This window comes from Mastigoproctus giganteus, chromosome 4 (genome assembly GCF_048544385.1).
Source record: "Mastigoproctus giganteus isolate SK-2022 chromosome 4, ASM4854438v1, whole genome shotgun sequence".
NCBI classification, from domain to species: domain Eukaryota; kingdom Metazoa; phylum Arthropoda; class Arachnida; order Uropygi; family Thelyphonidae; genus Mastigoproctus; species Mastigoproctus giganteus.
Genome location: NC_143578.1, coordinates 159705977 through 159729929, shown reverse-complemented (window position 1 = coordinate 159729929; position 23953 = coordinate 159705977). Strand labels below are relative to the sequence as shown.

Here is a 23953-nt window from a genome sequence, read left to right as displayed (position 1 = left end):
CAAATCAGTTTTTAGTTTTCAAGAGTTGAACAATCGTTAAAGTAACTACTTCGTTCAGTTACTTTGCATTTGTCGAGCAGTGCTGTTGTGTTCCTTTTAGTTAAGTTGTGACAATGCCGAAAGTTGCATCAATTAAACGTGTTCAAAGATTTTGACAAAATCACAAATCTAACATTGAATAGCAAGCACCAAAGTCGGCGGAAGAATGCAAGAGAGAGAGAGAGAGAGAGAGTCATCTAGATTCACATTTCTGTCCAATTTCCCTTTCTTTCACAATATAACTTCAAACGCTGCCTGTAGATTTTGGCATGCATTGTACTTGTTGCATGCCGTGACACAATGAGTACAACGCATGCGCCCAAGAAAACTCAGTTGTACACAACAAGTTGTGTACAATTGAGCAAAAAAATTGTTGCCCTTTGAGAGCTCTACAAGGATATATAACTAGATTTCAAATTGGGTTTTTAGTTTTTGAGAGTTGAACAACTCATTAAAGTAACTACTTCGTTCAGTTACTTCTCATTTGTTGAGCAGTGCGGCTGTGTTTCATTTAGTTAAGTTGTGACGATGCCAAAAGTTACATTAACTAAACGTGTTCAAAGATTTCAAAAAAATCACAAATCTAATGCTGAAAAGCAAGCACCAAAGTTGGCGGCGGAACGCAAGAGAGAGAGAGTCATAAGCATAAAAGTGAGCAAAATCAATTAGAGCCATCAACATCAAAAAGAACAGTGCAAACAGGCAACAATAAAGGTTACCACAAACCTTTATTGTTGATTGTAAATGAAAATACCGAATAAAATAAAACTGATTTTATTAAGCTTAAATTGTATTTTTTCATTTCGCATGACATTATTCACAGATCCACCTTCGGCTCCGTGGAGCCAACGTCAGATTTTTTTTTTTTTTTTTCAATCACGATCTCTCACAGAACACTAGGGTTCCGTGGAATACCATTTGAGAAACCCTGGCCTAAGCTAATTGTAAAGTACTAGAGAGATAAAGTTCTATGACTTGATATTCATTGTTATTTGTATAAAGTAAAACTAAAGTTATCGCAAAAAGAAAATGCAATTTAGTGTTTAATGTTGTTTGACCCTAAACCTTCGAAATGTCAGCACTAATTTTTTTGTTTTTCTTTTTCATCCTCCTATCACATTGTTAAATTTAGCCTTTCTACAGGCACTTCTCAATTAATCCACTATAATGAATCCAATAATGGATTGCAAGAAGGAAAAAAGTAACCATCAAGGTACTGTAAAGTCGGTTGGTGTTTGGGATATCTTTTATAGCAACTTGTAAACAAGGTATTTATGAAGTTTTTGTTTTAAAAGCCCTGTGAGCTTTAAAACAGATGTGATATTGGCTGGTACAAATTCTAAACATACAGTATAATCTCATTAATACAAAGTTTAAGCAACCTAAATCTTTCTGGTTTATAATTACAGTTTATTTAAAAAATGTTAAACCTTGCCATTTTATTTGATAGTGTACATATACAGTATTGTATCCGACTTTAACTATGGCCTTATCTAACATTAATAGTAATAATATGTTAACACATATTTCCTTTACTTATATTTAATTTTATTTTTATAAATAAAAATATAAGATGAAAATGGTTTTAGGGCTGTAAGCCTCAGACTACAGAAAATTTACTAACCAAACAAGTTAGTGCATAACATCATTTTAGTTCATAGTAAATCACCGAAGTAAGTAAAATGGTATTGTTTTTGTTACATCTCATATTGTGAATGCCTTCATAACAAGTTTCCCTGATATTGTTCTACCTCGAATAAGCAATGCTTCACCAGTTGAGAAGACTAATGTTACTTATTCTCAGTGGATAAGACCACCCAGACGGCAGTGTTTCAAATCTTGTTGGCCTCTCATCGGTGGATGTGTGGGTAGATGGCATTTCATCTACTTAGGTGATTTACTATGAACTAAAATGATGCCCTGCACTAACTTGTTCAATTAGTAAATTTTTCCTAGTCTGAGGCTTACTGCCTTAAAACCCTTTTGGTGAAGGTAAAGAAAGCCCACACGAGAAGCACGCATAAGTTCGATGAAATTTACCGGTAAAGTAATGGCATTTGTATTGTTGCTCACTCAGTTAACATACAGCGGGTGTTGGTCAGGAGTAGAAATTGAATCCCATGGGAGATTGAAACCCTCCTGAAGTGGAGGGGGTAATCTGACCTTTTTTCTTTAGAATCACTGGTGGACTAATGGATTAATTGTTTATTAAGAAAAAACAAAGGCAAAGGTAAAGGAAGCCCACACGAGAAGCAAGGCAAACTTCAAAAAAATTTACCGGTGAAACTACATTACGAACATTTTTTACGACACCAGAACTTCCAATGTGACTCTGTTCGTGATTCACTTAGTGATTCTAAAGAAAAAGGCTAAGTTACCCCCCTCCACTTCTGGAGGGTTTCAAGCTCCCGTGGGATTCAACTTCTACTCCAGACCGCTTTGAAGCATTGCCGTCTGGGTGGTGGTATCCACTGAGAATATGTAACATTAGTCTTCATTACTGGTGAAGCGTTGCTTATTTGAGGTAGTGCAATATCATAGTAACTCATAAGATGCAACAAAAACAATACCGTTTCACCTACTTTGGTGATTTACTATGCACTCATTTTTCCAATAAATAAAAATATATTAAACAAAATATCCGTGTTATTATATATTATTGGTGTTAATGTTAGATAAGGTAAATAATTGAATAAAAAATATATATATAAAAATAAACAAAAAAGATTATCATTTGAAATACCCTTTTTCTTTTTTGCAAATCAGTTAGCAAATAATCTCCAATTTGAAATGTACAGTCACATTCATGAGTGTGGATACCAAGATACTAAACTTTCAGAATGGCTAGTCTCTTTGAGGTAAAACATACAGAAAAATTAAAAATTTGACAAATAGCCATCAAGCAGTGTATGAATGCATATTAAGTGTTACTTAATGCTGATTAGGAAAATTGCTATTATAAAATCATTTTGTTTTCATTGGGAAAGTCTTTTAAATTGGGACATCTTAAATGGTAAGAAAATTGAGCTTATGAGGAACTTCTTGGAATTGGGCAGTGTGGACAGCTTCTGTAGGAAAGCATCTTAAACAGATTCTGCAATATTTCATTAAATATTTTCAGTGTGTTCCATTTTTTATTTGTTAAAAATGCTATCTTTTCAGCGAAATCAAACTTTCCACTAATATATGCTTGTCACAAAGGATGTATTGTATTAGGTGACCTCATTTATAGCCCTAGAGTCAGACAAGTTTTAGGTAATTCTGTGAATATAAGTCCTCAGAACCTTGCAGCTTATGATGTACAGGTAAAAAAATAAATAAATAAATAAATAAATAAAGTAATTATTTTATTTTATTTTATTACAATAATAGTATATTATTTCAAACTTAGACAACCTGCTTTTTTGTTTTTAGTATTATTTACAGTTGAAATTATACTGACTGCTAAATATGAGGTGGATTCAAGTTATATTCTCAAAAAATACATGAGATGCAGAAAAGAAACATGAGTCATTTTTTGACATAATCTCCAAATGAAACACACATATTTCACACCTTTTTTTCCAAGCTGTGAATATTGCAGTGAAGGTTTGTTTGGATCTATGTTAAGCTGACTAGTCAATGGCCAGAGCAGGTTTTGGCATAACTTTTCAGAGCTGTTTATCAGCTCTGAAACGTTTTGCCATCCTTCATGAGTGGAAAAAACTAAAAGTCGCTGAGTATGACGATATGGAATAACTTCAGTTTTGTTTTAAAAAAAATTTGCACCTTATTAGCGCAATGTGCCAGAGCATTGTCCTGATGGAATTGAGCATGATTTAGTCCTTGTGGACATTTCTTCTGAAACACTGAGGGAAACTTTTTCTTCAGAATCTCTTCATATGAGTTTTCCATCACTGTAGTTGCCCTTGAGAACACAATGATATTTATTATTAAAAAAAAGTTTGCAGACGATACAAAGGTTGGCAGGGTTGTTAAGGACACTACTGACAGTATGCTGCTGCAACAGGTTCTGGAAAGGTTGAGCAGATGGGCTGAGAGGTGGCGAATGAAGTTTAACATTGACAAATGTAAAGTACTACATATGGGAAACAGTAATCCCAGAGTAATGTATCAACTCTGTGGTACTACACTGACAGTGGTAGAGAATGAAAAGGACCTGGGGGTAATTGTGCAGACAGATATGAAGTTCTCTGAGCAGTGCAGACGGGCTACAAGAGTAGCTCATGGTGTCTTGTCAATGATATACAGGAATTTTTCTAGCAGGGATAAGGAGGTGATTATTCCCTTGTATAAGGCAATGGTCAAGCCACACCTTGAGTACAGGTCTGGAGGCCTCATTTCAAGAAGGATGTAGAGCTCCTGGAACGAGTACAGAGAAGGGCAACAAGATTAGTGAATGGAACAAAGGGTTGCTCTTACGAAGAAAGGCTTAAGTTTTGCAAATTACAGTGTCTGGAGACTAGGCACCGGTGAGGTGATCTGATAGAGGTGTATAAAGCCTTGAATGGTTTGAGCATGCCCAGTGCTGATGGGATTCTTCCTCTTGCTCAGAATAATCACCTGAGAGGGCATAAATTCAAATTGTGGAAAGACAGATGTAAGATAGATGTGCGGAAATTAGCCTTTAGCCAGCGGGTAGTTGGTTGGTGGAACAGACTTCCATCCCATGTTGTGGAAGTTGATAGCCTAAATAAACTTTAGGCTCAGCTGGAGAGGTATTTGGAATGAATAGAGGGGTGAAATGGGAGTGTTTTTTTTTTTTTTTTTTTTTTTGGCTGATGCTGCATAAGCTTGCTTTCTTGCATCATATGCCTCTACTAATGCTAATATCTAACTTTGCACTTGGCCTCTTTGTGTCACTGAACCATGGCAGAAAGTCCTACTAATGCTAATATCTAACTTTGCACTTGGCCTCTTTGTGTCACTGAACCATGGCAGAAAGTCCTCTTGCTGTGGGCAAAAAGGAACAAACGTGGTAAATGCAGATCACCAAACTGCTGCCCAAACCTGCAGGAAACTTGATGAAACAAGTATACATGTACAGCCAAGAGATAATAGACAGAGGCGCATTCTCTAGTTGAACCTCTATTCTTAGTCATTCATTTTATGAATGAACAATCCATGGGAGGTCTGTTATTATTCCAGATACGAAAACTTGAAAGTGTAGCTAGCTCCCCTAAAACAGTCAAATGACTGGAATCAGGAAACTTAATAGTAAAAATGACAAACAAAAAAAAAGAGCAGACAAAAGGCAAAATACTTTGGAAATATTCTACTAACAGTTACTCCACATTCTATCCTGAACACCTCAAAAGGATTAATCACGATGTGCCAGAGAAAGAAATCCAAAAAAGTGAAAAGATCAATATTTAATGAAATCAAAAGAATAACAGTAAAAAGAGAAGGGGAAATTGGTTCCAACAAAAAATATAATCTTAACTTGTAATACACAAAACTGCCAATAATTGTAAAGCATTTCTCACCGAGACTGTATATTTCAAATTCTGTCCAATGTTTTAAAGGCCAAAAGTATGGTTGCTCTCAAGCAGCATACGAAGATTCCAAATGTGGATCATGGGAACATATACAAAATTGTGTAGCAAAATTCAAGGTGTCCCAGCTGTAGAGGAAGCATAACACCAGCTCAAAGGAGTGGAAGAGAGAAAAGAGAATACAGAGAACAAAGTCAAACACAGTGCTACGACATACCAAGAGGCTTAAAGGCCAGTACAACCACAACATAGTGGATTTCAGGGATTTCATGTGTTGTTGTAGCAGACCCCAGGGTTTCCCCCCATTAGCTGCTGTCGATAAGAAGCTTGTGCTACAGCCAGCCATTTGTATGTAGTGTGTTGAGCTTGTAAGTGATATGGTCTGTTGTTGTGTTGTTGGTTGACACATGGCTCTTAGGTGGTGAGAAGCAGCAACACCTGGTCACCACGTCCCACCCCATTCCCCACCACGTGGAGGTGGCCAGGATCTTGCTGCACTCACCTGAGACAAAGTCCCAGGAAGGCACAGGAGAAGAAAATGAAATAGGATTTGTAGTAGGATAAGTAAAGGATCTGGTGATGGAAGATTATAATTATAGTATAGAGGTGGATCAAACAGAAGGATCTGCCAGAAAAGAGAAGACATAAGTAAGGCTAAATTTAAAAAATAATAATAAATATAAAAGATGAGAAAGTGGAACTATCATCTCCGTACAGTCAGCTTCATGAGATCCACATCTTCATAGAACCATCATCATGAAGTAACATTAACTTCAACTGACCCTAGTTAAGAGTACCAATCAACTATACAGGTTTAAATACAGCAGGAAGCCTCAGAAACAATTATCACAGAGGAAATCTATTCACAAAAGGCATCATAAGCCCCTGCAAGGCTGAGCTGGGAAAGCAGGCAGCTAAGATAGAGAACTTATGAAGAGAACTTATCTTCATAATTTTCCTTTTCTTTTAACTATACAAAAAAAACATAAATTTACAGTAGAATCCTCTCAGTAAACAAAGAAAATGATCATATGGGCACAATATCTTCAGTGTGGAGTAAGTCTTCCAAAATGTGAAAGTTTGTATTAGTTCAGATGGTTATCGTTTTCCAAAATGTGAAAGTTCATTTGAAGAACACATAGCAGGAGAGCCCAAAAATTCATGATCAAGAGGTGACATAATGAATGACATAGAGCAATTCACACCAGGAAAAGATTAGCCTGAATACGATATTTTTTATCTTAAAACCCAAGTTAAACTCTTTCCACCAGCTTTGTCCACCCTATGTCTTCCAAAGAGTGCAAAGTTCATAAAGATGAACAACATCTTCTTCCTGAAAGTATAGAGCCAATATAAAGGGCAAACACTATGACTTCCAAAAGGTACAAATTTCATTAGTGAGGCTTCACACAAAGGCATCAAAACTATAGTAAAACTTTACAAGAAAAAAATCAGGATTGATTGATTTGCCTCAGTTTTGGTCTTCTCTTGAATACCCAATTGGCAAAAGTGCTGAACATTTTGAAGATATTCTTTGACTAAACAATAATATTTGATCCTTGCAATAAAATTCCATTTTATTGAAAGGATCAAGGTTATCCACCACTTAATTCCAATTCATGACGAAGATCACTATAGAGATGACATCTAAATATAATTTGGTCAAGTTTCCTCTGAACCACAGAGATATGCTGTAGTCATAGAAAGACCAAGCTTATATAATTTACTATTTATGCTACCAAGTCCAGTTAATAAAAACATGCAATACAGACTTGGAGAGAACCACAGTAAATCCCTTTTTACAAATTCCTTAACCACAGGAAAAAACTCTCGAGTTGTACCTCCCAGACTAGTTGATGACCAGTCCGCTGCCACTTTGAGACCAAAACTGAACACAATCTTCTTTTTTCCACTGACATAGAATTATTGGTTCCATTTGAACATCGTCGAGTGCTACAGGAATATTTTTCTTCAAGTGATATTTGAAGAAAAATCCGAAACTACACTTCACATTGTACTGGCGTTTGCCCAGCAGAACCTGGAGGGTCATGGTAGAAGTTGTTCTGCATGCTCCCGGCATAGATAACAAGGCAATATCTCTTGAACCTGCAAGAGATACTTGACTATTGCCACCTTGTTTGCCCAATACCCCCAGCTCCAGCACTGTAAGCTACTATAAATAAACAGTTATAATACATCCTGAGCATATAACCCTTAAGACCCCACTCTTGCCTTGTAACTTGATGAAGTTTTGGTAAGAGAACTTTGCACTTGCCCTTACTGTGCTTCACATGTGGTATAACGATCTTTTAAACGATCGTCTAGTAAATTAGATTTTTCTTAAACGATCGTCTAGTAAAACTCCAAGATATTTGAGAGAAGAAAAATATCGTAATGATTGATTTCTATATTTAATCAGTGGAGGATGATTACATCCAGTTTTTCCTTCAACAACATTTGTGAAGTCTTAGCGGTAGACACTTGTAGTTCGTGAGTCATAGTCCAGTGAGAGAGTTCCTTCAGAACCATATCCGTAATATCTTCCAGACCTTTCCTGAAGTTGGTACTAATCAAGAAAGTAAGGTCATCTGCTTAGGCAACCATCTGGACATCAAAGCTCTTATTCAATCATGAGTCAAATACCAGGTTCCAGAACAGGGGACCAAGAATTGTCCCCTGTGAGCAACCTCTCATAACCAGTCTGGAAACAATTTCCATTCCGCTCCTGACTGCAATCGAATGGTCTGAAAAATAGCTGTTAAGAAGCTTAAACAGAGATGTGGCTATCTGGGCCTCCCGGTACCTCTCCAGGGCACTTTGCCACTAAAGGATGTCAAAGGCACCTTTGAAGTCCACAAAGAGACCCAAAAGATACCTGGTGTTTGTATCCTTTCTGAGTGCTAGGAGTTGAAAAATAGCATCCTTCGTAAATCCAAATTGGCAAGTTGAAGATAGACCTCTGGTGTTATAAGCTGTTAATAGTCAAGCAGCGATCAGCTTCTCAAGAGCTTTTCCCATCATGGTAAGAAGGTTGTGGGGCCTATAGAATGATGGGTCAGCAGCCGAATTCTTGAGTAAAATTTTCAAAACAGCCCTTTTCCATGCCTTTGTAAAAGATCCATTTCTAAGACAGAATTGAATAAGAACTCAATGGCTTCTAGGACAACTTTCCATGTCTTCTTGAGAAGGTCAATACAATCAAAGCCAAGCGATTTTCTTGAGTGCATAGATCTGATGGCAATATTTATTTCTTCACGAGAAAAAAGCAGTTCAGAAGGATGACCATTATAGCTGCAATTGGCATCTTTAATTCTTGTCTGTTCTGTGGTTTCATTATCCTGATGTAAGCTGTTGTTATTTGGTTTTTAGGAGCATTAGCAACTAAGCCCATATTGCTCCGGGGATATGCGGTGGTCATTCTCTGACCTTTCCGCATCCTCTGTATTTGGTGGTCACAGGCTTGAACCCCGGTCTAATCAAGAAGCGTGTGCTACGCACTGCTGCTCCTGCCCACCTAGCTACAGAGGCACCTCCTGATGTAAGATCACATCAAGAATTCTGTTTATAGTTGACGTTCAGGTAGCATTTCCTGGTTATCAGCGAGTTTCCACTGATGAGAAGACTTCTTTTGATGGAATCTTATTATTTATTAATTTATAAACAAGTCCCCAGGGGTCACTATTCCCCTGGGAACCAACCAAACTCTCCTATGTGGCAAGCATGTGTCTATAGATTTCTTGATGATATCGACTTCTAGCATCTGTGTACCCTTACAGTAGAAAAAGTTTTCGAAATATTTTGCTACAAAGTATGTGTTTTTGCAAGGACATTATTGGACTTCTGAAAGAACTTGGTGTTGTGCACACGATTGCTGTTTATCCATAGATGCCTCAAAATTAAGATTAAAAGCAGTTTTGCTTCATAACAGCAATGAATTTCCATCAGTTCCCATGTTTCATTCAGCTGGCCTTAAAGAAAGTCATGAAAGTGTGTCTAAGGTTCTACATGCTAAAAAATACCAGGATTATGGTTTGAACATATGCAGTGATATTAAGGTTATTGGTTTGCAGTGGTGGGGGGGGGGTCACAAAAATTGGTGTTTTTTGTGTTTGTGGGACAGCCATGTGACAGAAGAACGTTATGTTGTGCAACATTGGGGCAACTTCATACCAGGACAATGTAATGTAAAATATATTCCTTTAGTGCAATCAAACAAGGTTCTTCCACCCCTGCACATCAAATTTGGATTGCTGAAAAATTTCGTGAAGTGACTAAATAAAGACTGTAACAGATTTGCATACTTGAGAAGTGTTTTTCCTAATTTAACATATGCCAAACTTAAGAAGGAATTTTCGTAGGATCCCAAATTAAGATACTCTTGAAAGACGATGTGTATGAAACCCAGTTAAAGTAGGTTGAATTGGCAGCCTGGTGATCATTTAAGGTGGTAGTACAGGTATTTTGAGTAATAGGAAAGAAGAAACTATGAAATAGTTTGTTCTTTCCTATTACTCAAAAAACGTTTTCATTGTTCTTTCCTATTACAAAGAAAGAACTATCAAATGTTGGTGTCTAATTTACTCGAGTACTACAAAATCATGGGCTGTCGAACGTTGTTGAAAATTCATTTTCTCTATTCCCATTTAGAATTTCCTCCTGAAAATCTGGGAGGTGTGAGTGATGAACAAGGAAGTGGATTCATCAGGGTATTTCTGTGATGGAAAAGCGGTGCCAAGGTCACTGGGACCCTGCAATGATGGGGATTACCGCTGGTTCCTTCTGAGGGAGAGTAAGTTACTTAACAAGTACAAGTCAATGCTGAAAAAATGCCGGGAGTTAGGGTTGAATTTGAAAATTGGCATTAGCATTAAATTTAGCATTAGCATTAGTAGAGGCATTTGATGCAAGAAAGCAAGCTTATGCAGCATCAGCCAAAAAAAAAAAAAAAAAACCCACTCAAAATACCTGTCCAGCTGAGCCTTAAACTTATTTAGGCTATCAACCTCCACTACAAGGGATGAAAGTCTGTTCCACCAACCAACCACCCGCTGGCTAAAGGCAAATTTCCGCACGTCTATCCTACATCTGTCTTTCCTCAATTTGAATTTATGCCCTCTCAGGTGATTTTTCTGAGCTAGAGGAAGAATCCCATCAGCATTGAGCATGCTTAAACCATTCAAGGCTTTATACACCTCTATCAGATCACCTCGCTGGTGCCTAGTCTCCAGACACTGTAATTTGCAAAACTTAAGCCTTTCTTCGTAAGAGCACCCCTTTGTTCCATTCACTAATCTTGTTGCCCTTCTCTGTACTCGTTCCAGCAGCTCTACATCCTTCTTGAAATGAGGCCTCCAGACCTGTATACAGTACTCTAGGTGTGGCCTGACCATTGCCTTATACAATGGAATAATCACCTCCTTATCCCGGCTGGAAAATTCCTGTATATCATTGACAATACTCCATGAGCTACTCTTGCAGCCCGTCTGCACTGCTCAGAGAACTTCATATCTGCCTGCACAACCACCCCCAAGTCCCTTTCATTCTCTACCACTGTCAGTGTAGTACCACAGAGTTGATACGTTGCTCTGGGGTTGCTGTTTCCCATGTGTAGTACTTTACATTTGTCAATGTTAAACTTCATTTGCCACCTCTCAGCCCATCTGCTCAACCTTTCCAGATCCTGTTGCAGCAGCATAGTGTCAGTAGTGTCCTTGACAACCCTGCCAACCTTTGTATCGTCTGCAAACTTGGACATTAAGCTTGATATACCATCATCAATATCATTTATAAATACAGAAAACAATAATGGACCCAACACTTAGCCCTGAGGGATTCCACAAATAACATTAGTCCACGATGAGCAGTGTCCATTGATTACCACTCTGTCTTCTCCCCCTCAACCACCCCTTTATCCATAGCAGCAATTTGCCTCCAATGTCACACTGCTCCAATTTGTGTAGCAGTCTTCCATGTGCAACAGTATCAAAAGCCTTTCTAAGATCCAAGTATATAATATCAAAGTTATTCCCTGCATCCATTCTTTTGTGACTGCATCATAGTATCCAATCAAATTGGTCAGGCAAGACTTCCCCTTAACAAAACCATGCTGTGTCTGAGCTATAACTGAAGTCTTGTCTAAATGATCCTGCAGTGCTTCTTTAACCAGTGCCTCCATTAATTTTCCTGGAACAGAAGTTAAGCTCACAGGTCTATAATTACTTGTGTCAGCCTTTGATCCTCCTTTGTGAATTGGGGTCACATTTGCACATTTCCAGTCTATGGGTACCTCCCCTGAGTCCAAGGAAGCTCTCATAATTATGGCTAAGAGTTTGCTTACTTCCTTTGCTGCCTCCTTTAATATAACTGGATAGATCCCATCCACCCTGGGTGCCTTTCTTGTGTTTATCTTCAACAGTTTCTCCTCCACTTTACTCCCAGTTATTTCAAGATTCTGTAGCTTACTGCTAGAGTTGAATACACCTCTGGCATTCCCCTCGCTGAATAACTCCTCATGTGTGAATGTCGATGCAAAATATTCATTTAGTTTGTTAGCTACCTGAGCAGGATCATCAACAGTTGACCCATCAATATCAAGTGGACCTATCTGATTCATCCCCTTCCTTCTAGAGTTTACATATGTAAAGAACTCTTTGCTGTTTTTCTTTGCATCCCTTGCCAAGGATTTCTCGTAATCTGCCTTCGCCTGCCTAACCTCCTTTGTAACTTGGTTGCATATCAACTTGTATCTATCATAGGCTTCTGTGTCATGTGTTAATTTGTAAGTATCCCATGCATTTTTCTTCTCTGCCATATGCCTCATTAGTTCATCTAACATCCATTTTGGCCTAAACCTTGAAAATGTCTCCAATTCTGCCCAGACACGATAGGAGGGAGTATATGATGAGAGCCTTGTTGATCAATTCGGCCTTGGAGAGATTGTGCAAGGCTCAAGGGGTAGAATTTTTCTCGGCCTGGTCTATGCTTGTTATCAGGAGAGACTGCTTCTACAGGGATCGGATACACTTAAATAGAAAGGGTGCAGAATATTTGCTAATGATATCGAGGCAGAGATAGATGGGTCGGAAAACTGCTAGATTGGGGGGGGGGATACCCAAACTAAAAGGTTAACAGTGCCCGCAGGCAGAGGCAAAAGTGATTCTTGCACTGCTTCTATTAGAATGGGCAGCAGACTGGAAAGCAAGGTAATGGAGATTTCAGGAACTGCTGGGAGTCATCATGAAACAAGTATATACATGGGCTATGTTAGGGTAACTAAGAGTAAGAACAGGTACATGTATACTTGAGTGTACCAATGCTAGGAGTATAGTTAATAAATTTGATGAGCTTGAAGTGCTAGTCAAGACATCAAAGGCAGATATTATTGGCATATCAGAGACGTGGTGTCACACAGACATAAGCAGTGCAGAATTCGAATTTTTTGGGGAGTACAATGTGTACAGAAAGGATAGACAGGACAGGAAGGGAGGAGGGATTATGCTGTTAGTTAAGAAACACATCAAATCTAAGGAAGTGCATCCAGTTGATGTTGGTGGACAATGCAATGTTGAGTCTGGTGTGACATAAGCACTGGGAAAGGAAAATTGAGAGTAGGTGTGTGTTATTGGCCTAATGAATCTGATGAGTATAATGAGCAGTTGTGCAGAGAAATAGAGTGGGCCAGTAAATCAGAGTGTCTTCTAATGGGGGATTTTATTTTTCAGAGATTGACTGGAATTTTATGGGTTGGTCACTCGCACACTAGCAAGGCTTTTGTGGATTTATTGGATGATTGTTTTCTGTAACAGCATGTTCGGGAGACAACTAGAGGGAGTAATACTCTTGATCTGATTATCAGTAGTGGTTCTTCATGCATTAAGAATCTGCAGATAAAGGAACCACTAGGTGGCAGTGATCACAGTGTGCTGAAGTGAGATTTACACAAAGAGGTAACTACCATCAAGGATAAAGGAAAGGGTTTTTGCTTTCGTAAAAAACCCTTCCCTCAGTTTATTCTACCATAGTCACCTTTCGTAAAGGTGACTACTGTGCTCTGAGACAGTATTTAAATTCTATATGATGGGACAAACTGTTGATGTTACCAACAGTAAATTCAAAATGGGAAGCATTCAAAGAATTAATCTTGGAAGCTAGTAGACTTTTCATACCAACTAAGAAATATTGTGCAAGATTTAGGCCTAAATGTATGTCAGATGAACTAATTACACTTGTTTGTTATTTGGTTTTTAGGAGCATTAGCAACTAAGGCCATATTGCTCCAGGAATAGGCGGTGATCATTCCGTGACCTTTCCGCATCCTCCGTATTTGGTGGTGACGGGCTCGAACCCCGGTCTAATCAAGAAACGTGTGCTATGCACTGTTGCTCCTTCCCACCTGGCTACGGAGGTGCCTAATTAGACATGTGACAGAGAAGAAAAATGTATGGGATACATATAAAATAACAGGTGACACAGAAGCCTATGATAGATATAAGCTGGTCAGTAACCAGGTCACAAAGGAGGTTAGGCAGGCGAAGGCAGATTACGAGAAATCTTTGGCAAAGGATGCAAAGAAAAAGATCAAAGAGTTCTTTACTTATGTAAACTCTAGAAGGAAGGGAATGAATCAGATTGGTCCATTTGATATCGATGGTTGAACCGTTGACGATCCTGCTCAGGTAGCTAACAAACTAAATGAATATTTTGCATCTACATTCACACATGAGGAGTTATTCAGGTAGGGGAATACCAGAGGTGTATTAAACACTGGCAGTAAGGTAAATAATCTTTTAATAATTCAGAGTAAAGTGGAGGAGAAATTGTTGAAGATTAACATAAGAAAGGCACCTGAGGGTGGATGGAATCTATCCAGTTATGTTAAAGGAGGCAGCAAATGAAGTAAGCAAACTCTTAGCCATAATTATGAGAGCTTTTTTGGACTCAGGGTAGGTATCCATGCACTGGACATGTGCAAATGTGATTGCAATCCACAAAGGAGGATCAAAGGGAGACACAGGTAATTACATACCTGTTAGTTTAACTTCTGTTCCAGGGAAATTAATGGAGGTACTGGTTAAAGGAGCATTGCAGGATCATCTAGACAAGATTTCATTTATTGCTCGGACAAGTCATGGGTTTGTTAAGGGGAAATCTTGTCTGACCAATTTGATTGGATACTATGATGTGGTCACAAAGGAACTGCATGCAGGGAATAACTTTGATATTATATATTTGGATCTTTGAAAGACTTTTGATACTGTTGCACATGGAAGACTGCTGAACATATTTGAGCAGTGTGGCATTGGAGGCAAATTCCTGCTATGTTCTGTATTTAACAATGATATTAGTATTAGCATTAGTAGAGGCATATGATGCAAGAAAACAAGCTTATGCAGCATCAGCCAAAAAAAAAAAAAAAAAAAAATTTTCCACTTCACCCCTCTGTTCGTTTGAAATACTTGTCCAGCTGAGCCTTAAATTTATTTAGGCTATCAACTTCCACAACAAGGGATGGAAGTCTGTTCCACCAACGAACTACGCGCTGGTTAAAGGCAAATTTCTGCACATCTATCCTACATCTCTCTTTCCTCAATTTGAATTTATGCCCTCTCAGGGGATTATTCTGAGCAAGAGTCAGAATCCCATGAGCATTGAGCATGCTCAAACCATTCAAGGCTTTATACAGTGTCTGGAGACTAGGCACCGGCGAGGTGATCTATCAGATCACCTCGCCGGTGCCTAGTCTCCAGACACTGTAATTTGCAAAACTTAAGCCTTTCTTCGTAAGAGCAACCCTTTGTTCCATTCACTAATCTTGTTGCCCTTCTCTGTACTCGTTCCAGCAGCTCTACATCCTTCTTGAAATGAGGCCTCCAGACCTGTATACAGTACTCAAGGTGTAGCCTGACCATTGCCTTATCCAAGGGAATAATCACCTCCTTATCCCTGCTAGAAAAATTCCCGTATATCATTGACAAGACACCATGAGATACTCTTGCAGCCCATCTGCACTGCTCAGAGAACTTCATATCTGCCTACACAATTAACCCAGGTCCTTTTCATTCTCTACCACTGTCAGTGTTGTACCACAGAATTGATACGTTGCTCTGTGGTTGCTGTTTCCCATAAGTAGTACTTTACATTTGTCAATGTTAAACTTCATTTGCCACCTCTCAGCCCATCTGCTCAACCTTTCCAGATCCTGTTGCAGCAGCATAGCATCAGTAGTGCCCTTAACAACCCTGCCAAACTTTGTATCGTCTGCAAACTTGGACATTAAGCTTGATATACCATCATCAATATTATTTATAAATACAGAAAACAGTAATGGACCCAACACTGAACCCTGAGGGACTCCACTAATAACATTAATCCACGATGAGCAGTGTCCATTGGTTACCACTCTCTGTCTTCTCCCCCTCAACCACCCCTTTATCCATAGCAGCAATTTGCCTCCAATGCCACACTGCTCCAATTTGTGCAGCAGTCTTCCATGTGCAATAGTATCAAAAGCCTTTCTAAGATCAAAGTATATATTATCAATGTTATTCCCTGCATCCAGCTCTTTTGTGACTGCATCATAGTATCCAATCAAATTGGTCAGGCAAGACTTCCCCTTAACAAAACCATGCTGTGTCTGAGCTATCACCAAAATCTTGTCTAGTTGATCCTCCAGTGCTTCTTTAACCAGTGCCTCCATTAATTTTCCTGGAACAGAAGTTAAGCTCACAGGTCTATAATTACTTGTGTCAGCCTTTGATCCTCCTTTGTGAATTGGGGTCACATTTGCACATTTCCAGTCTATGGGTACCTCCCCTGAGTCCAAGTTAGCTCTCATAATTATGGCTAAGGGTTTGCTTACTTCCTTTGCTGCCTCCTTTAATATAACTGGATAGATCCCATCCACCCCGGGTGCCTTTCTTGTGTTTATCTTCAACAGTTTCTCCTCCACTTTACTCCCAGTTATTTCAAGATTCTGTAGCTTACTGCTAGAATTGAATACACCTCTGGCATTCCCCTCACTGAATAACTCCTCATGTGTGAATGTCGATGCAGAATATTTATTTAGTTTGTTAGCTACCTGGGCAGGATCATCAACAGTTGAACCATCGATACCAAGTGGACCAATCTGATTCATTCCCTTCCTTCTAGAGTTAACATAAGTAAAGAACTCTTTGCTGTTTTTCTTTGCATCCTCTACCAAAGAATTCTCATAATCTGCCTTTGCCTGCCTAACCTCCTTTGTGACGTGGTTACAGACCAGCTTATATCTATCATAGGCTTCTGCGTCACGTGTTAATTTATATTTATCCCATGCATTTTTCTTCTCTGCAATGTGTCTCATTAGTTCATCTGACATCCAAATGAGCAAAGAATACAAGGAACAATTGAACATTGACATGGCAGTTATGGAACAAGCCTTCAAGAAGCAGTGCAACCTGTACACGGCCTACACAGACTATATCAAGGCCTTCAACTTGTTGTCCCATAGCTGACTGATAAAAATACTGAAGATTTACAAATTCAATCTGACACAGGCACACTTCCTAAAAGCAACCATGGTGAAATGGAGGAACATCACAACCAGACCGATCACCATCAAAAAAAGAAACTTCGAGGGAGATATCCTGAGCCCACTGTGTTTCTGCCTAGCACTCAACCCACTGTCCACCATGCTGAACAACAGCAAATATGGATATACCTTAAAAGAAGGGCAGAACTTGTGGACCCTTTCTCACCTGATGTATATGGATGACATCAAACTCTGTGGCAACCGAGAAAGAACTCCAGCGGCTGCCCTGGATCACTAAAGATTTCACCACTGACACCAGGTGAGAAATTTGGCTAGACAAATGTAAAATCCATAGCCTGCATCAACGAAATCCATCTGAAACTATCCGCTAAATGTGGGTGAAGAGATTGAGGCTATGGCAGAGGAAGAGACCTACAAATATCTGGGAATGATTCAGGCTTGACGTCTAGAGCACAAGAAGATCGAGGCCCTCCTGAGAAGCTTGCTAAAGTCAAAGCTGAATGGCAGGAACATAATACATCAGAAAATAAACACCTACGGAGTTCCAATACTAACATACTCCGGGATTATAGATTGGACCAACACCGAGCTGGAGAAGATTATGAGATTGACTAGGATAATGATGACCAAGAATTGCCCACACCTCCCAAAGTCGGCCCACTGAGAGACTGACCATAGACCGGAAAGGAGTTAGGGAGGGTATTGACTGATCTCATTGGACAAGAGAAGAAGGCAGTTAAGATTCGGTGGGATTCTACCAGGCCATAAGAAAGATAGGTGAATGGGACACAACACTAAACCTTAACAAAGACAGAAGACATTCACAGAGACAGAAGAAACAAAGACAGAAAGATAAGCAAAGAAGGCACTCCACAGCAGATTCTATAGTGACCTCCATGATGACTACATTGATAAGATGGCTTTCAATGCATGACTCATGAACATGAAGCTCTTCCCTGAGACTAAAGAATTCATGCTCACCATCCAAGACCAGGTAAACAGCATGAGGAACTACAGGCAATACATCGCCAAGGACCCCCAGAGTGACATATGACACACGTCAACTATTCCAGCTAGCCCCAGAAACAATTCAGTACATCACCATGGGATGAAGGGCTATCACCCAGATGGAATACATTCTCAGACATTACCAGGTTGCTAGAATAATACATCAGAAACTAGCACAGAAATATCACTTAATCGAAGAAAGTGTATTGTATTACAAGTACAAATTTCGGGCCATACTAGAGAACCCCCTACTCACAAACTATACTGGGGCCATGCTATCATAATGGAAATTACGATCCTGCACAATAGACCAGAATAATCCTCATTGACAAGAACAAAATATCTACGTGCCTGATCGACATAGCACTGCCCAACACCAGTAACCTCCAGAATATCTGAGGAAACGATCAGGGAGTTCACTGACCTAAAACAGGAAATCAAAGAAATGCAGCATATGGAACAAAGTACAGTAAGCCTCCGTGAATAGTGGGGGTTATGATCCTGAGAAATGGCATGAATACTGAGCTATGGTGCCCATAGTAATAAAAGGGTTCCATTCAAAGTATAAAATATATAAGAAAAACTAGTCTAAAATTTTGTCTATGTAGGTATTATATGTACCTACATAATATGACCTATGTACATAGGCAAACATAGATAGTACATAGTGAAATTAGCATTAGTAAAGGCATATGATGCAAGAAAGCAAGCTTATGCAGCATCAGCCAGAAAAATACAAGCATATAAGTATCGAAATGAAAATAAGAAACTATTTAATATTAAATGTAACATTTATTAGAAATTTCAAACAAATCTTTAAAAAACATATAAAGAATGAGTTGCTGGGCAAAAAATAACTCATAATCAAAGTTTGTTTCTTCGTTTTTTTATTGAGCTCCTTTTGAATTTCACTGTAAGGCAAGAGTAATTGTACTAGGTCTCATTTAAACTTGATGCTAATTTCCAAATTAGGATCCATTTCCACCACCCTTTTTGAAAGTTGTATGGAGAGGCTAAAGATTTCCTGTAATGATTTGTTATATAATTCTGGTCTAACAACGTTGAGATCTTCCTGCTCAGGATCATTTTGCTTCTCATTTGACCTTGTCATTAATTCATTCAACTCTTCTATTGTAAATTCATCTGCATGAGTCTCAATAAGTTCCTGAATGTCTGTTGCATCAATATTTTCAAATCCCCACCTTCTATTCCCTGTGCAATTGCTACAATATTGGCAACTAGTTCATTGACATATGGGATTGCTTTAGCAACAACCACTTCTGGCCACAATTTTTGCCAACACACGTTAATTGTAAATGCTCTTATCTCATCAACTGATGCTTTGATGTTGATCAAGCAATCTGCGATGTTATAATTTTTCCAACTTTGACTTACAGTTAAGTCTGACTCCCTTTCCATTTTTTCAATTAAGCCAGTAAAAGTTCTCCTAACATAGTAGGACATGAATGCAGCAATCACACTTTCGTCTAGCTGCTGTAAAAGTGATGTGGTGTTGGGTGGCAAAAACACAATTTCAATGTTTGGGTGATCAAATGCTAGACTGCTTGGATGTCCTGGCACTCTATCAAGAAACAGAACTTTGAAAGGCAAAGATTTTGAAGCCAAGTAACGTTCCGCCTCTCACACAAAGCTATCATTAAACCACTCTCTAAAAAGTGTAGTTGTTACCCAGGCTTTTTTTTTTTATTGGATTTCCAATAAACTGGAAGATGTTCTTTATTCTTTTCCTTCAAAGCATGTGGATTCTGCGATTTATACATGAGCATCGGTTTGATCATGTGTCCACTAGCGTTGTCACAAAACAAAAGAGTAAGCCTATCTTTGGAAGCTTTGAATCTAGGACCAGATTTTTCATTCTCTTCCAAAACAACCCAGTTTCATCTACATTGAACAACTGTTCAGGAACGTATCCTTTGTCCATAGTTAATTTTTTTAATTCAGTTGGGAAACTTTCTTCAGCTACGAAATCTCCTGATGTAGACTCGCCTACGAGCTTCACATTATGAAGGCCATATCAATTTTTAAATATTTCAAACCAGCCTTTACTAGTTAAAAAACTTATCCCACTAGTGCTATCACCAGTTTCGCTAAAGTGTTGATAAAGGTGTTTTGCCTTTTTACGAATGATGAGTGAACTTAACAGAATTTTATTTTCAATTCGGTCTTCTATCAGCAGATTTAAAGCCTTTTCCATTTTTTCTAATTTAACATCACGAGTTACAGAGTAAATTATTAAAGCAATTAGCACAATTTCACGGACACTACAGCGGATTTTTTCTCCCGATTTCTTGATTGATTGTACCGTTGACTCATTGATTTTATAATATTTTGCCACTGATGCGACACTTTCACCATTAGAAATTTTGTCTAACTCAATGTTACTCACTAATGTTATCACCTTTGATCTTTTCACAATTCTCTTGTTATTTGTAGAAATATTTTTGTAGGGGTTAGAAAAGACATTTATTGTGGACATTTATTTGTCCATAATAAAATCACTTTCTTTTAACTGTTAACACACTCTAAAAAGTCTGTTTACTCTAACACACTGCAAAATGGTAGATTTTTCACTTTTGTGAGCATATCAATTAAAAGCAAATGATGAAACCTTCCATGACAAGCGAAGAATTAGTGGGAAACATCCATATTCGTGATTGTGTCACCCCCCCCACCCACTGCGCGCTGTTTTGACTGGGCAAGATGATTTTAGCCACTCCCATTTTAGCCGGTGGAAAATGTTCATAGCACTTTAAAATTCACATTCTTTTAGGTTTCATTTTATATTAAATCAGCGACCGCGAATACATATACTGTGAATAGCGAGGGTTTACTGTAATGACCATCCCAATCACTGTCACCATTGGAATCCTACCAAAGAGCCTTCATAAGAACCTTGCAGCAAGAGGCCTCCCAAAGAACACGTAACGTGGAACTCCAGGAAGTCACGATTCCTGACTTTACTATCCTATCGGATCGTCACAGGAAGTCGCTATCCAGTAGGATAACAATAGAGTTACTTGACCAACAGTATTAACAACAATAATGATAGTAACTGGACAAAACCAACCAACCCATGCACTTGGTACCAGTACCCAGCACAGGGAGCAAAAAAAATTCCATAAAGGAGAGTTTTTTTATAATAATAATAATAATAATAATAACAATCATTAGCTATGATTATATTTAACTTAAATATAATTGTATTTGGAGAACCAATTCATAATCCGATAATGTAATTCCGAATAATTTTTCGAATCAAATTGAAATGAATGTATTTTGCAGGGGAAAAAAAAGTTTTTAGTACTTCTCAGTATCATTGAAAGTGAATAAGTAGATACTTTGTAGATGACTTCTGTCAGTTTCAGTGTGAAAACTTATCATGCACTGTTATAATAGTTGAAAGAATTGATGTATAGTGGTTCATGGTCAGGGAACAGGCAAGAGTACAATAAAGCATGACATATAAAAAGCCTTCCCAACTGGCAGTTTAATAATTCCTTATAGTAATACTGGGTGAAAAAAAAAAAAAAAAAAACAAAAAAAACACATATGCAACTGAATTCAGACCTCTTTTTAGTGCAGGTTTGGAAATGCTCCTGACAGCCAAGTCTAAATAGCAGTGTCATTGTTAAAACAAAACTTTTATTCAGCACTCCTGAAAGACTACAAAGTCTGCTACAGTATCTTTCTTAAAGTAATTACTTACACGGATCGTGGATTTCAAAACACTAGATTGCGGATTTCTGTTTGGATTATCTGAATGACAAACAGAAATCCACAGACAGAAAAATAAAATGTTTGGGAAGCTGATGTTTAAATGCACAATGTACTAGTAAACAGTCCTATGGCTATATTTTAATATATATATAATATCAGTACAGATACACCATAGTTAACCCATAAAATTAAACTACGTATGTAGTGTAAAGGCATTGTTTTAATTATATCTCATATTGTGGCTACCTTCACAATGAGATACCAGGTATTGCACTACTTTGAGTACGTAATGCCTTTCTAGTAGAGAAGACTACTGTTATTTATTCTCAGTGGGCACCACCACCACCCAGATGGCACAATTTCAAAGCTTGTTAGCCTTTCATCGGTTTACCCTGATAATGCAAACATGCCATCACATTTGTGAAGTTATTTCACAATATGAGAGATACCAAATGGTGAACAGAATGATACTGTATTTTAAAGACTAAATGCACAAGGCATAATTCCATATATATGGGTTTCCCGATGAAAGGCCAACAAGTTTTAAAATGGTGCTGTCTGGGTGGTGGTGCCCACTGAGTCTAAATAACAGTACTCTTCTCTACTAGAGAAGCGTTACTTATTTGAAGTAGTGCAATACTTGGTATCTCATTGTGAAGGTTGCCACAATATGAGATAAAATTAAAACGATGCCTTTACACTACATACATAGTTTAATTTTATGAGTTAACTATCGTGTACCTACACAGATATTATATAATTAATTTAAACCCATATGGAATTATGCCTTGTTCATTTAGTCTTTAAAATATTTTAGTATAAGATGGTTTTTTTTTTTTTTTTTTTTTTCAGTGAAATTTAATTTCTAGTGCAGTGTGGACTTCCTGCTTACTAAAATGTGTGATTTCTGCCTTTTGAAAAGTCAGAAGTTGGCAGCTATTATCTAACTGAAAAAAAAAAAAAAAAAAAAAACAGATTTAAATAAAATTTATTTTTATTTTTGCTTTCTAAATTGCAGAGTTGAGTTAAATATTAACACTATTGCTTGATTGAATAATATAAATTTCACAATATAACAACTTTTTTTTTTAATGATTCCAGCCTCTTCCTGATCCATTATGTTTTGCACTAAACCTATCAAGTGGACTGAAAGATCCTGCATTTATTCCACTTATGATGCACCTTCATTGTGTAAAATTACAAGGCTATAGTGGAAAACATAAAGATGTAGTAATCACTGCCACTCCACCTTTTCACTTTTCATGGACATGCTTACAACTTCAACTGATAAAAGGTGAAACAATGCAGAGTAATAGAGAATAGAATAGAATAACTTTACCTGGAAATTTTCACTCCTCACCCTAATATAACTAAATATTGTAGACTCATTTTCTTGAAAATTAAATAGCAAAGCAATATTTGTGCCATGATTTGCATATATATATATATATATATATATATATATATAATGATGAACTACTAACTTCTAATAAGGGTCTCCAATGTACTTTCAGCTGTCTACATCAATGACAGCAGAACCAATTTGGAAAGCTGCTGCTGCTTTGCTACTTGTTTGGGGACAGATTGAGATTCTCTAATTTGGACTATAGTTAACTAACTTCAAGAAAAAAGTGTAGCTCCCAGAAATTTTAGTGAATTTGCTTCCAAACATTATGACAAAGACTCTAAAATACAGTAGAGCATCAGTTATCCGGAATAATTAATGTCAGACCTCTTCTGGATAGCCAAATTTTCCAGATAATCGAACATAAGGCAAGATTAAATAAATTATGTTATAATGTATCAAAGCAGTGATTCCCAAACTACTGAGCTTTATGGACCCCTTCCGGTTATCTGGGACACATCGGGACTAGTGCATTTTGGCCCGATTAAGTGGCTGCCCCAATTATCCGAAGTTTCACATAAATAGTTAAAAATACAATGTACTCCCCCCTCCCCCCCTTTACAATTGGTTCACTGTACAATCAAATCACGTTGCGACGAACTCAACATGGTAAAGTACCGTTCACTATACGATGTGCAGTAAGCGCCGGTCATTGTGATCACGTTAGTGAATTGAATTTTAATTCTATTAAACAGCGATTCCAATTAGCAAAAATAGGAGGAATATTATCCACATGCT

General features: G+C 37.9%; 1 protein-coding gene across 2 annotated transcripts in view; it reads left to right on the top strand.

The window, feature by feature from the left end:
* The window catches only part of LOC150087143 (mitochondrial mRNA pseudouridine synthase RPUSD3-like), a 170476-nt gene extending 147310 nt beyond the window's left edge, over positions 1-23166 (top strand). The window contains exons 8-9 of one of the 2 annotated variants that reach the window (XM_090371846.1): positions 3202-3344; positions 22912-23166. In XM_090371846.1, the coding sequence (XP_090227972.1) occupies positions 3202-3344; positions 22912-23133 (365 nt within the window). In that variant the 3' untranslated portion in view covers positions 23134-23166. The remainder of the gene's footprint in view (positions 1-3201; positions 3345-22911) is intronic. The other variant, XM_090371847.1, reaches the window with a different exon arrangement.
* Positions 23167-23953: the final 787 nt, after the last annotated feature.